Source organism: Micrasema longulum, unplaced genomic scaffold (genome assembly GCF_059751315.1).
Source record: "Micrasema longulum isolate JH-2025_06_02 unplaced genomic scaffold, ASM5975131v1 h1tg000501l, whole genome shotgun sequence".
NCBI lineage: Eukaryota > Metazoa > Arthropoda > Insecta > Trichoptera > Brachycentridae > Micrasema > Micrasema longulum.
The window spans coordinates 1391860-1405132 of record NW_028277698.1 but is presented as its reverse complement, the minus strand read 5'-3'; the positions used below and the strand labels follow the sequence as shown (position 1 = coordinate 1405132).

The window sequence follows — 13273 nt, the reverse complement described above, 5'->3', positions numbered from 1 at the left end:
TTTAATTCTACTTTATTTTTTAAAATATATATTGTATAATAATATACCAAACAAAAACAATATGCCCTCTTGTATATTTTCAAAAATAAAGAAATCCAATAAACGTGTTTTATTTTGGATACATTACCAAATTTAATATGGAATTCTACCAATTGTTTGCATACACAATAAATATGCATATGAATTTCTCCAACTTCACACGAAAGTGGATCAATTTTTTATGTCATAACTCTATAAGTACAAAAGTAATCCTTTGATACTTGGATAAGTTGTGCATAATTATTTTTTCAAACCTGGAATACAAAGCCTTTGTAAAACCTTTTTAAGTCAAATATAAAAGAAAATCAAAATTGCATTTATGCACATCAGTTCTACGATTATGACGATATTATAAATAGATATATTAATCCCTCGCTATCAATACATCATAATCAGCAAATATTCAATTGGCATCAACAATTCGAAAAAAAAGAGATACCAAATCACAGTATACGTACAAACATAAGTATGAGAAAGAACTTAACATTTTGTACTTCATTGGCTGTCAGTTATCATTACGTAAAACTAATTCGGAATTTCCTTACTACGCTGAATATTACTGAACATGTTTTCGGGCAACAATTAACGGTTTGATTTGAATAAAAATACTAATTTAATTTATGTTATTTATTGACAATTCTCGGTGGAATTCCATCGTAATTATATTATAACTTATATTTGAATAAGGGAAGAGACCGTTGCAGGAGACTGCTGCGAGATATTGCATAGATTTATATACTATTAAGCGTGTTGTCCAGATGTTTATAAAATATATGTTTAAATAATAATTTTTCATTTTTATTTTTGGTATTGCTTAATAGTATGCATGCTTCCACTTTTCGTTATATTGTATCCCAACTCAACACAGTGCTCTTGGCCTCATAGGATATGTTATAATTTTTATATAATATATACGTTGTTTTGTATGTATGAATAAATAAAAAATATATATACTAGTGTGCCAAAAATTTTTAATTTATAACTTAAATTAAAGTATATGTTGCCAATGTATTTAAAATTACTCTGCTTGACCGAAAGCATGTTCAGCACCGTCAACAGTAGTTGAATCTTTCTATATCTGCCACTTTTCAATATTGTCTTGTGATCAGTCGAAACAATTGAAAACGGCTATTCATAAGGACAGACCAGAATTAGTGAACAGGAAAGTAGTGTTTCACTTCGACAACATGCGACCAACAACAATAACGCAACATGAATTAAGATAATTTAATGGGGAGCTAATGAAGCATCCACCATACCCTCTAAGTATCAATCTAAGTATTACTTTATTATTATTGTATTTAAATAAACAAATCAATCAATGCACTGATTTGAAAAAAAGAAAAATGCTTAATTTAATATATTACATACATTGTAAAAGCTGTTAATCATAAAAAAAATAAGTATATAACCAACACTGCCAACTTCCATCAAGTTAAAATCGGTAGATTCAAGAAAATAAATCAGTAAATTTCAGTAGATTCGTTATTAGCTTAAACAATTTCACAAAAATTAATTAAAGTGTTACTTCTGACGAACCACACTGACAAAAACTTATTTGAGAACACTGCTCGGAAAACTGTTTTTTTTTTTTGACAAAACAGTTTTACATATCACAAACAGTTCAAACGGTGGCGAGCGGCAGGGACAAGGGGTGGCTGCTGTCATGTCATAAAATTAGCCAATGGTTCAAGATATTTCAAAATCGGTAGAGTTATAATCGAATTCGGCAGATCTCCCAAAATCGATAGTCGGCAACGCTGTTTATAACATCATGCAATGTCAATGTAGCAGATAAAAATATAATATGTATTATTTTATTTAATAAGTAAGTACACACTTGTTTCCGTAAAATAATATTATTATTATTGTCATTTTTAATAGTTCAGTGTACAATTTTAAATATAACATGTTGATGTACAACACAAAATATACATATTTGATTTATTATGATTTTAGTGCACTTAAAAATACTAGATTATCTAAATGGGTATGATATAAAGACTATCAAATAAATGTACCGTTCTTTCTCCGCTTTTGGTTCACATTTGAAGATTTATTAGGAAGTGCTCCACTTCCTTTTGCTTTCCTTTTACACAAACTTGTACTTCCCTCCAGTTTTTTGAATTTCAGAAAATTTTGATGAAGCACTGTGGATAGAGACCTAAAATCATATGCACTAATTCAGTAGCGTGCCTAGGGTCAGCCAGTAAGGCATGCCCATTTTCCTTTACATTTGCTTGTGTGTAAACATGATGAATGCTTTATTCACTACAAGTAGTAGTCTACAATGCACCCAGAAGGCATATTATGACATATAAATATGTGTGAAAATATAATATCTTATGAAAATATTCGTAAGATTATTTTTCTGAGTTCGTTTTGATATACTGTAGATCAGGGGTGCTCAAACGTGAACTGCTGGCGATCTACCTTAATATTGTTAGATTACGATCGATCGACTCTGAGAGGGCTGCAAGTATGTGTGATGCAGGATTATCATCTAGGTAGGGTGTATAGTGACATAGACATTAGTTTTCCGCAGAATATGCATTTTTTTAGTCAAGGTAAGTGTAGGTCTGCTCTAAAATATCAATGAAAAAACTCTTCAAAATTACGAATTTATTGGTTCTTAAAAAACAAACAAGTTCTAGTGTCTAAACTTAACTAAGGAGTGACTTTGGATGTTGAAGCGTGGCACTGCATGTCCTCGGCACACTTTTCATAAGATGGTACGTTATTACAGAGTGCTAATCGCAAGCATGATGACATAATATGTTTGTCAGTTAGTCGATTGCAATATTTTGACTTAATTGTCTTTATTTTAGAAAATGCAGACTCGCACGAGAAAGTTGACCAAAACATTGCCGTCAGCTGAAAAGCAATTTGCCTTCGATTCGGATAAAACACCAAAATTTTGTATCAGATGCTGTGGCTTTAAGATGTATATCTGATATAATCTGCACTAACTCATTTTCAACAGAACATGAGTCCATGTTAAACTGACTTGCTATTGCCCCTAGTAGGGGGTTATTAACATAAAAGAAAGTGATGAGGGGGTTATTCTAGCCCAACTGTGGATCGAATAAATTTTAGTTGTTTATTCATTACATTTTGTTTTAGTTACCTACCTAGTAAAACAAAATCTGTGAATAGTTCTATATCGGATAATTTTTCTCTAGATCGACTCAAAAAGCACTCGCGATCTTTCGTTTGAGCACCCCTGCTATAGATAGTCATCTGCTTGAAATTAACAAAATAAAGAAAATTCTATAGTACTATATTTTTTATAATGTAAGTCATTCCTAAGATATCAATCATTACCAACAGGTACTATCACCATAATATAGAGCACGTCAGTATATAGTTGAATTATTATTATCGGAACCCATAGATACATAAATATAATACTGATAATTGATATAGGATATGGAAAAAGGTTCATTTTGGAAGATTGTAGATAAACAAATAAAAACAACATAATGAATATACAAAACATATAAAAAATATTATACCAAAGTTAATTTTAGTGAATTTAAAAAAATATAATTTTTAAAAAGATTGTCAATTTTGTTAAAATAATTTAATATACTAAATATTTTTTTTCCTTAAATTAATAACCAGTACACCACGAGACGGTCTCTTCTCTACTCGATAAACAGTTCGATTATCTATTTTTAAATTGTGTGTATTTTTAAATGTGTGATAATCGGGGAAGTTTCTATCCTCTGTTTACCGAAGTTTATTTATTTTATTTATTTAATTTTACAATACGCCCAAGGGGCATTTACAAAAAATATACAGGTAAGTACAAACATAGTGAGTAAAAATTTAAAAGATAAACAACGCTTTTTTGTATACATGTAGAAACAATAAGAAGCATACTGCCATGCAAAATAAAAAGTGAAACTTTACATGGTAAAAAATAAAAAAAAATTAAATGGATATAAGAAAAGTAATTGAATTAAAAAGCAAATCGTAAATAACTTGTAAAGAATTCAAACAAAAAAAATTTAAAAAAAGAAAAGAAAAATTAAATGGATATAAGAAAAGTAATTGAATTAAAAAGCAAATCGTAAATAACTTGTAAAGAATTCAAACAAAAAAAAAAATACATTTACATATACATATAAGTATAAAAAAAAATGGTATCAACAAATTATTGTTAAAAACAAATAATGAAAATTAGTTAACAGTAAGTATATATGTGATAATAATATAATATATGGTACACAAAAATATTTGATAAATTAATATCAGAAAGAGATAAGATAATAATAATACACATCAAAAACAGAGAAAGAATTGTATGAAAAAGAAAGTTTTATTACGACATTAATAATTAGTTTCAAACAGTGCATTTAAGAAGGTTTTAAAATTGATAATTGTCGTATTAAAAATGTCTATTTCACAAGTAAATTTGTTGGCTAAGGAATGTAAACGCGGAATCGGAGAGTGTCGTGCATAGTTAGTACCTACGTATGTACTCGTAGTTGCAAACAACTCCGTACTTCTAGTGACTAAGTTAATGAGATTCAGGAGTTCATAACAATCGAGCTCCGAATTTAAAATTTTAAATAAAAAAAGGAGGTCATTTATTTTTATACGATCTTCTAATAAAATTAAATTTAAAGTGTCTAATAAATACGTGTAATTTATGTTATCTAAGGGAATATTTAATTAAAAATTTACGAATCTCAAATACTTTTTTTGAATTCTCTCTATGTTCCTAATGTGTAATTTATACTGAGGAGACCAAACAATGGAATTATATTCTAACTGACTACGAACTAGTGCTACATACAAAATATTTATTACTTTAAGTGAATTAAAATCTTTGACAGTGCGAAGCAGGAAACCTAATGTTTTTATGCTTTTGTTCGTTATGTTGTTAATATGATTAACGAAATCTAATTTTACATCAAACACTATACCCAGGTCTCTTATTTCGCTCACTCTTTCGAGCAAAATATCATTTATAGTGTATTCATACATAATAGGGTTTTTTTACGACAGAAAGTAATTGATTTGCACTTACTTACATTCAAAAACAAATTATTTTGTATGCACCAACTATTTAGTTTATTTAAATTTAACTGAAGTGTTTTACGATCATTAACATTTGATATTTCCTTATATATTTTTATGTCGTCTGCAAACAAGATAACTTCTACATCCTCAAAAATGGAAACAATGTCATTAATGAAAATTAAAAACAGTACTGGTCCCAAGTGACTTACCTGTGGTAAGCCGCTAGAAGCGTAAAATGGTTGTGATTTTGTAGAATTAACTTTAACATTTAATTTTCTATTAAGTAAATAACATGAAAACCACTCCAACAATTTACCTTCTATCCCCAACGCTTGCAATTTCCTTTAAAGAAGTTTATGAGACACCTTATCGAATGCCTTAAAAAAATCAGTGTATATGCTGTCAACTTGTTTTTTTCTAGTAAATGCCTCTACAATATAATTTTGGTACAGAAGTAGATTCGTGGCGGTAAATCTACCCTTCACAAAACCGTGCTGATTATGTTCTATCAAATCTAGTAATTTTGGATAAATTTGATCCAATACTAATGACTCAAAAAGTTTTGATATTGTAGATTGAATACAGATAGGACGATAATTTTTTATATTAGTATTATCACCTGTTTTAAAGATCGGGACAAGAAAACTTGATTTCCAAAAACTCGGAAAGTATCCCATAGTTAATAAGTGGTTGAACAATAATGTAAGTGGACCAGCAATAGAATGGGCACACTGCTGAAGAAAAATTTGAGGGAGGTTATCAGGACCGGCAGATTTGTTGACATCCAAAGAAAGTAATTTGGGAATACAAGAATCATAAGTGATTTGGCATCTAGATAAGTTTGTAGTTTTATGGTAACTATATGACGGTATGTTTACATCAAGAATTTCTTGGTTGTAGACGTCTTTAAAAAATTCAGCAAATAGATTGACTATTGATTCATTACTATTAGCAATTTTGCTATCGAAATGTAGTTCTGGAGGAATGTCAGTACTATCTTTATTAAGTTTATTTACAAATTTCCACAAATTTTTCGATTTCAAAGCGGTATTTTCTAAAAAAGTTATGTGAGCTGCATAACACAATTTTGATAATTCTTTTGATCTTTCTAGCATTTCCAAATTCAATATAGTCGACAATGCACTTTGTTTGTTTATACTTTTTTTTTGTGGAAACTATTAACAGCGTTTCAATGCATCTGTGTATTTTGATGTCTGTTTATGGCGTTCTTTTTATTATTTAAATCATCATAACCGGACTTGTCGTTGGAAAAAAAGCGCAATACCAACAAAATAATTTGTTTAAGAAAGCAACCGGCAATCTAATGATTTTTACATACTGACCAATTAAAGTTCCTTTTTTGTAACTTAACAGTTAGTGAAATTCGTAAATCAGTAGCTGGTCTTCGAGATGAAATAATTTTTTATTGTATAATCAAATTTAATGCGTTTACCATACCATTAGTAATTCATTATTTCACACACTTTAAGCCTGCACATGGGATAACATTGGCAATCTCCTCATTATATATATGACGTGTGCACAAAAATACAAGTAAATTATCAGTACGGGTCTTCAACCTAGTTTGCGAAAAATAACCTTGTCTAATTATAAAAACCCTAACAATGAGAGAAAAAAACGAAAGTAAAATAAAAAATTGTGAAATACGAACTAACCTAACTTCAAAAGAAGCAGGCTCCTAAGCCCTATATAAAATGCAATATATATATGTGACCAACATTTGTAATCCTTATGTTTGTATCTCATGTTTGCAATTTTTCTTGAAAGCCACATAAGACACCCGCTGAGAGAGCAAGATAACTATACATACTGTCATAGCGTCCACGCACATGAATTTCCAGATAGAAGTCATTCCAGATAAGAACGACAACTTTACAAACGAGCTCGCAAATTTTTAAACAACAAAATTAATTATTTTTATTCATTAGGCCCGAGTTTGGTCATTTGGATTTGAAATATGTTCGGCAAGCCCGGCTTATGGGCTTCTATGGAAATACCGCCACTGCACTAATTGATCAACAAATCTCGTTCCCAAGCTAACTTATACTTATTGATTTTTAAAAATTCAGAAAAAGTACCATCATATCCCCTATTTATATCCAAACGTGTATAGGGCACCGCATTGGCACACCAAATGCAGCATATCTCGATCAACCGCTACATAGAGATAGGGTGATCAATCTTACGCTTCAAGAACCAGTCAAGGGACAGTGAAATATAGCGGTGTTAAATCACATTATAAACAGACCCTCCCAGAAATTGAACCCAGGACCACAAGCACACGACAACTACTACACCATGAGGCAGATTTTTTCCTGCTCAATTACCTTTTTCATGATTTTAACCCAAATAGCCACTGAGTCGAAAGCACTCGTCCCGGATTCCGGTTCTATTGCACACACAGAACCGTATTCTTCATCCGCCTGGACACAGACGTTAAAAAACAAAAAAGTTGGACTCATTTCACATTTTAAAAATCAATTGACTCTTCAGCAAAACTCACTTAAAGGAGCATCAGTCATTTAGCCTTTTTGCCATTGACACATTTTTTTTATATCTAGGAGTATGGCCATCATAATAAATTAATTTACTCATAATAATAAATTAATTTTAATCTACAATGAGGAAATTCAGTGCTACGGGAAATCGGGTTGTGGTCCCGTCCGTTCTAGTTAGCTAGCCTTCGGCTAGTGTCTCGGACTCACGGATCAAAGGCCCGTGGTTCGAATCCCACTCTACCAGGCGCGTGCAGTGAATATTATTAGTAGGGAAGCTGACAAAAAAATATTGTGGTCTTAATTTTAGTAGGCATGATAGTTGATATTCGTAGATATCTAATTAAAATCAATATAGGATAGAATCACTTTTCTCAAGTGCGCTCGAGGTATTTTATTATTTAAATTATACTTCTTATGTAAGTTTTCCATTATAATATTTCAATAATAAGATATTTAAATCTTTATAATACATGTCTTCAAAGTCGTTTTTTCTTTGCATTACACGAGTTGCATGCTCTTATCTCTATGAGTTTGGTAGAACAATATGACAACGTTATAAACCTTAATGCGAAAATTTGAAAATCTGTAGTAGGACTAGACTCTAAATGAAGAGTATTATCCAGATTCAAAGGCCAAAGTACCTTGATATAGGACATACGCATACGTAGGTAGGAATGTATGGTGAAAACATTGTTTGAATTCGTCAATCACGTGAGCTCGAATATTTTGGAAACATTTGTAGATTTTTTCATATTTATAATTTTGAATTATACAGAGTGTTCTTTATACCCTGTCACATCTGAAACCACGATGATCAGTATGGGGAAGAAGACATAGCATATAGAAAAAATATTTAGAACAAAGAAATTTTTTTTAAATAAAATATTAAAAAAAACAAATGGTTGCTAACTTCTGCAGGGTAAAAGCGAGGGGAGCACGCATCCTCGTTTCGCCCCTGCAGAAGTAAGCAACCATTTGCTTTTTTTTATATTTTTAGATTTTATTTGTTCTAAAAAATTATTTTAATGTGCCAATATGTCTTCTTGCTTATACTTATCATCGTGGTTTCGGACGTGACAGGGTTTAATGAACACCCTGTAAAATACACAGTTTTTAAATATTCAGAGGATGCTCCGCATCCACAGTATGTATGGGCGGATCGCGCCTGCACTCTACTCCAACTTGATTCCCATTTTCTAATAGTGAGTTATTTAAAACTCGTCAAAAATGGCCATCAAAATCAAATATTTGGGTAAATTATAAGAATGCAAATATTTCTTTTTAAAAAAAAATGAATTTAAAAATGTTTTCTTACACAGGTTAAACATTAAAGAATTAAAAGTTTCCCAAAACGTACAAAAAAAATAGTAAAAACTGATTAATTTGAACTACGTCACAAGTTTTTCCGAATAAACCAATGATAGATTTCCTGTCTCCGAGAAACCAATTCACCAATCAGCAGAACTCACCGAAGAGAATTTGCAACGTCACATGTGTAGTAATCTCAAAATTACAAAACTTTAGAAAATCATAGCGCTGATAATACGATACATAAAAATGTTCAAAATTTTTTTGGCTCAGTTTGACTGTCGGCCCCGTGGTGTAATGGTCAGCGCGTTAGCCTGCCATGCAAGAGGTCTCGGGTTCGATTCCCGACATGGTTGATATGAAATATTTATTTAAAATAGTGTTTTCTCACTAGAATATTTCATAGTCCCTGGACTGGTACCTGAAGCGTAAGACTGATCTTCTTACCTTCATGCAGTGGCGGTATTTCCATAGAAGCCCATAAGCCGGGCTTGCCTATTAATTTTATTTCAAAATTACCAAATCTGGACCAAACGCTTAAAAATAATTCATTTCGTTGTTTAAATTTCGCGCCAAATGAGAATTAGAGATCTGTTCGACGTTGGTACTGTACGCATCCCGAGATCCGAACCGTATGAAATTCGTGTGCGCGAACGACACTATGTCTTCTTATCTCGCTCTCGCACGTGGGGTTCTTATGGGGCTTATTTCACGGTGCAATTCGCATGTAAACAAACAGTAAACTCATAAAATGTTTGTCAGTATATGTTGAGTTTTATATGGGAATCTGAAGTCAGCTTCTTTAAGGTAAAGTTGGCAGAGAGCGTATCTTGTATTTCGTATCGAACAAACTTTACGATTGTTTATTATGCTCTTTTTTGCGGAATTTGATAATTTTAAACGGTTATTTTCATCTTCATTGATTAAAGACCCGTACTGGTTAAGATTTATGATAATTTACTTCATTTTGTGCAAACGTCATATATAAAAAGAATTCGGAGATGGCCAACGTTTCTTTTTTATTTGCCTATCTACTATCCTTTTCCTTTTCCAATATTCTATATCAATTATAATTTATCTTTATTATATTTATGTATCTATGGGTTCCGATGACTATTATTCAACTCTACGCATGCTATATTTTATTAATGTTACTTATTGGTAATGGTTGATATCTGAGGAATTACTTTATATAAAATAATATTGTGTTTTCTTTATTTCGTTTATTTAAACGAACTCAGAAAGATTATCCTATGCATATTTTCATAAAATATTGTTATTCGTCATAATATACCTTTTGGATGCTTTGTAGACTGTACAACTGTAGTGAAGAAAGCATACATCATGTTTTCACAAAAGTGAATTCATCATCATTCCTTTTCCGCACCTAATGGTGCATAGAGCACTGCAATCGCAGTATATCTTAATCTTTTTTGCTACATGAAGGTAAGATGATCAGTCTTACGCTTCAAGTACCAGTCCAGGGACTATGACACATTCTAGTGTAAAAACACCTTTTTAAATAAATATTTCAAATCAACCATGTCGGGAATCGAACCCGAGACCTTTTGCATGGTAGGCACATGCGCTGACCACTATACTATGAGGCCGTCAGGGAATTACACCACATGTGGATTTAAAAATATATATATGGGCTTGCCTTACTCGTAAACCCTAGGCACGCTACTGCCTTCATGCAACAAAAATGATTAAGATACTGTGCGATTAGTTACCAATACAGTGCCCTATGCACCATTAGGTTCGGAAAGGGAATGACGATGATGATGATAATTGATAGTAAATAGATAGATAGATGATAGTAAAAAAAAATAATTTTTAAATGAACTTCCTAATTTTAAAACCAATTTTTATCTAATTTCCCATGGCAATGAACTCCCCATGTATTTCTACACCCATGCTGTAAATCTTTCTAGCTATTCTTTCATCGTCCATTCGCTCCATCTTCCCAAACCATCGCAGCACCCCTTTCTTAATTTTGAAAATAATGCTTATCCCGAGCTGTTCTGACATTGACAGAAGCTAGAGGCCTAAAATAATCACAATTTGATTCAGAATATCTCATAAGCGTACTTTTTTCGTGTAATGTAATTTTGCTTTACGGCGATTTTAGGTCGGACAATTACCAATTCTGTAAGTTAAAGAATCAACAAGTAATTTAGTTTCTCTGTTAATTGAAGATACAAAGAATAAAAAGTTCTTCATCTCTGTTGTAATATGTTAATACAAAGAAGTTTGCAACTGCCGTTTTGCTTTAAAATTCACTAGGTATGCATACTAAAATAGAGCTTTTTGAACCTGCGGTGCTATTCTGAACCGCTCTCGCGGCCGTAGAAACCACTTTTATCTCGCATATTTACATACAAAATACGCGAGGTAAAAGTGTTTTCTACAGCCGCGAGAGCGTTTGGAATATCACCCCTGATGTGGCGTTAAAGGTTAAAATAATATATTTCCACGATAGTTGGTAAAGCGTTAAAACATGCAAAAGCAGTTTTGTAAAAAATAAAAACATGCTAAAAATTGTACCTTGAGTATTAACACACAACACACTTTAATATTAAGGTTAGTTCACGTCGTATGTTATATGCTTGGAGTAATAATTCAAGCCCTTTAACTGTATTGCATGGAATAAAAGCGTTCCAAATTTTTGCTTAGGTTTTTAGTTTAACAACAAACGTGTAACGGGCGGTTTTGGTTTGCGCTTGCAATTCTCGACCTGGGTACATACGGCCCGTTGAATTGATGTAAGCCGTAGCTAACTTCGTAGTTGATAATCATAGGATGGTTTTTGTCCGTATGGGCGACTCTATCAGCCGGTGGCGAATTATTACTCTAAGGTTATAATATGAGTGTTGTGTTAGTGTCGGAAAACTGTTATTTATTTAATAATTTAATGAAATACCTCGAACTTCGGTACACATAATCAAAACATTATTTGAATATGCCACTTTTAGCGGCTAAAACTTTACAACCCAAGCTACAATAACGTTTCCAATTACATGGCGTCAACACCAATGGATATTAAGTTTAAAGGCAAAGTACAAGTCATTAACTACTTACTTAAATTAACTAAGTAATGATTTTCGACTTTCGAATATAATTTATCTACAACACCAGACACAAACTACGAAACCGACAAACAGTATTAATTTCTGAAGTTTTGCTAAGAAAATGTCCTACGACATAAACAAGCAGTCACGTCGTGGAATTCGCACGAAACTTAGAAAAGAAGAGCAATTATTATATTATATTTCAAGTTTTACGGAGCACTTTTCCAATACAAGTAATTGGTAAAACAATTTTACAATTTACAAAAGCAAAATGAAAATAAACAATAACTCTTGTACTAGTCGCACGTCTGACCACAAATTTACAATTCCGTCATACGTCATACTGATTCTGAACTCATATTTGAACGAACTTCACACTGGTCACTGGTGTTCCCATCTACACTAAGCTATTTTTTCATATCTGCAAGTGTAAAGTGTAAAAAAACTATTCATTTGGTCAAATACATTTACAAAAACGCTTCAGTGGTTATACATTTTGATACAGTCAAATAAATTACTTGATAAATCGTAGCAAAGATGATAAGGAAAAACATGAATACTGAGTCGGTACTTCCCCATGCCGCTCGCGCTGGGGCAGCGTTGCTAATACTACCGATTTTTCAGTAGATCTACCAATTTTGTGGCGATCTACCGAATTCTATTGAAATTCTTTGTATTTTTTTCCATAGAACATAATTTCAATACAAATAAAACGAATATATGAAAAAATAAATTATTGTTTGTTTGTTCACTTAGGTTGCCGTCTTTTGATTGTCAAAAAAATTGCTTATCTATCGTACATAAGTAGGGTAAAAGTAGGATAGTCGCCACACTTTTTGAAAAATGCGATTTTTCAACAAATTTATGAATTAAACTGCCTGATACTTTTGTGGCGTTTTGTTTACCTATTATATAATATTGTGCATGTGTAAAAAGTAAAGTATTGATTGCATTTTTTTTGTAAGAAATTATTTTCGGAGCCTCTATGAATGAGGATAGTTGCCGACTCTATGGGATAGATGCCTCAATGTTATTTTAACTGGTGGGATAGTTGCATTATGAAATCAGTTAAAACAATATTTTTTTAACATTACTTTATTTTGTCACAATTAGTCACAATCATTTTTGGCCCTTAAAACTAACATTGTAATGAATTATACCTTATAATCAATTCATTTTTTTTATTTATTATTTGCAAAAGTTTAGTCCGTCTACATTGAATACAGATATCCTCGTACAAAGTACAACTCTCGTGAAGCCACTTCCTGCACATAATACATTGTATCAAATTCATCATAGATTTAG

General features: G+C 31.7%; 1 protein-coding gene across 7 annotated transcripts in view; it reads right to left on the bottom strand.

Moving 5' to 3' along the window:
* The window catches only part of LOC148281066 (nuclear factor NF-kappa-B p105 subunit-like), a 44159-nt gene extending 31633 nt beyond the window's left edge, over window positions 1–12526 (bottom strand). For 2 of the 7 annotated variants that reach the window (XM_088227415.1, XM_088227418.1), the window contains exons 1-2: window positions 11979–12475; window positions 2061–2203 (exon numbers count right to left, since the gene is read on the bottom strand). Coding sequence is in view for 1 of the 7 variants with exons in the window: in XM_088227413.1 (XP_088083539.1) it covers window positions 11821–11839 (19 nt within the window). In the remaining 6 variants the exon portion in view is untranslated. Of the gene's footprint in view, window positions 1–2060; window positions 2204–11820 lie in introns of all 7 variants that reach the window. The other 5 variants (XM_088227416.1, XM_088227419.1, XM_088227421.1 and 2 more) reach the window with 5 other exon arrangements.
* Between the last annotated feature and the right edge of the window lie 747 nt (window positions 12527–13273).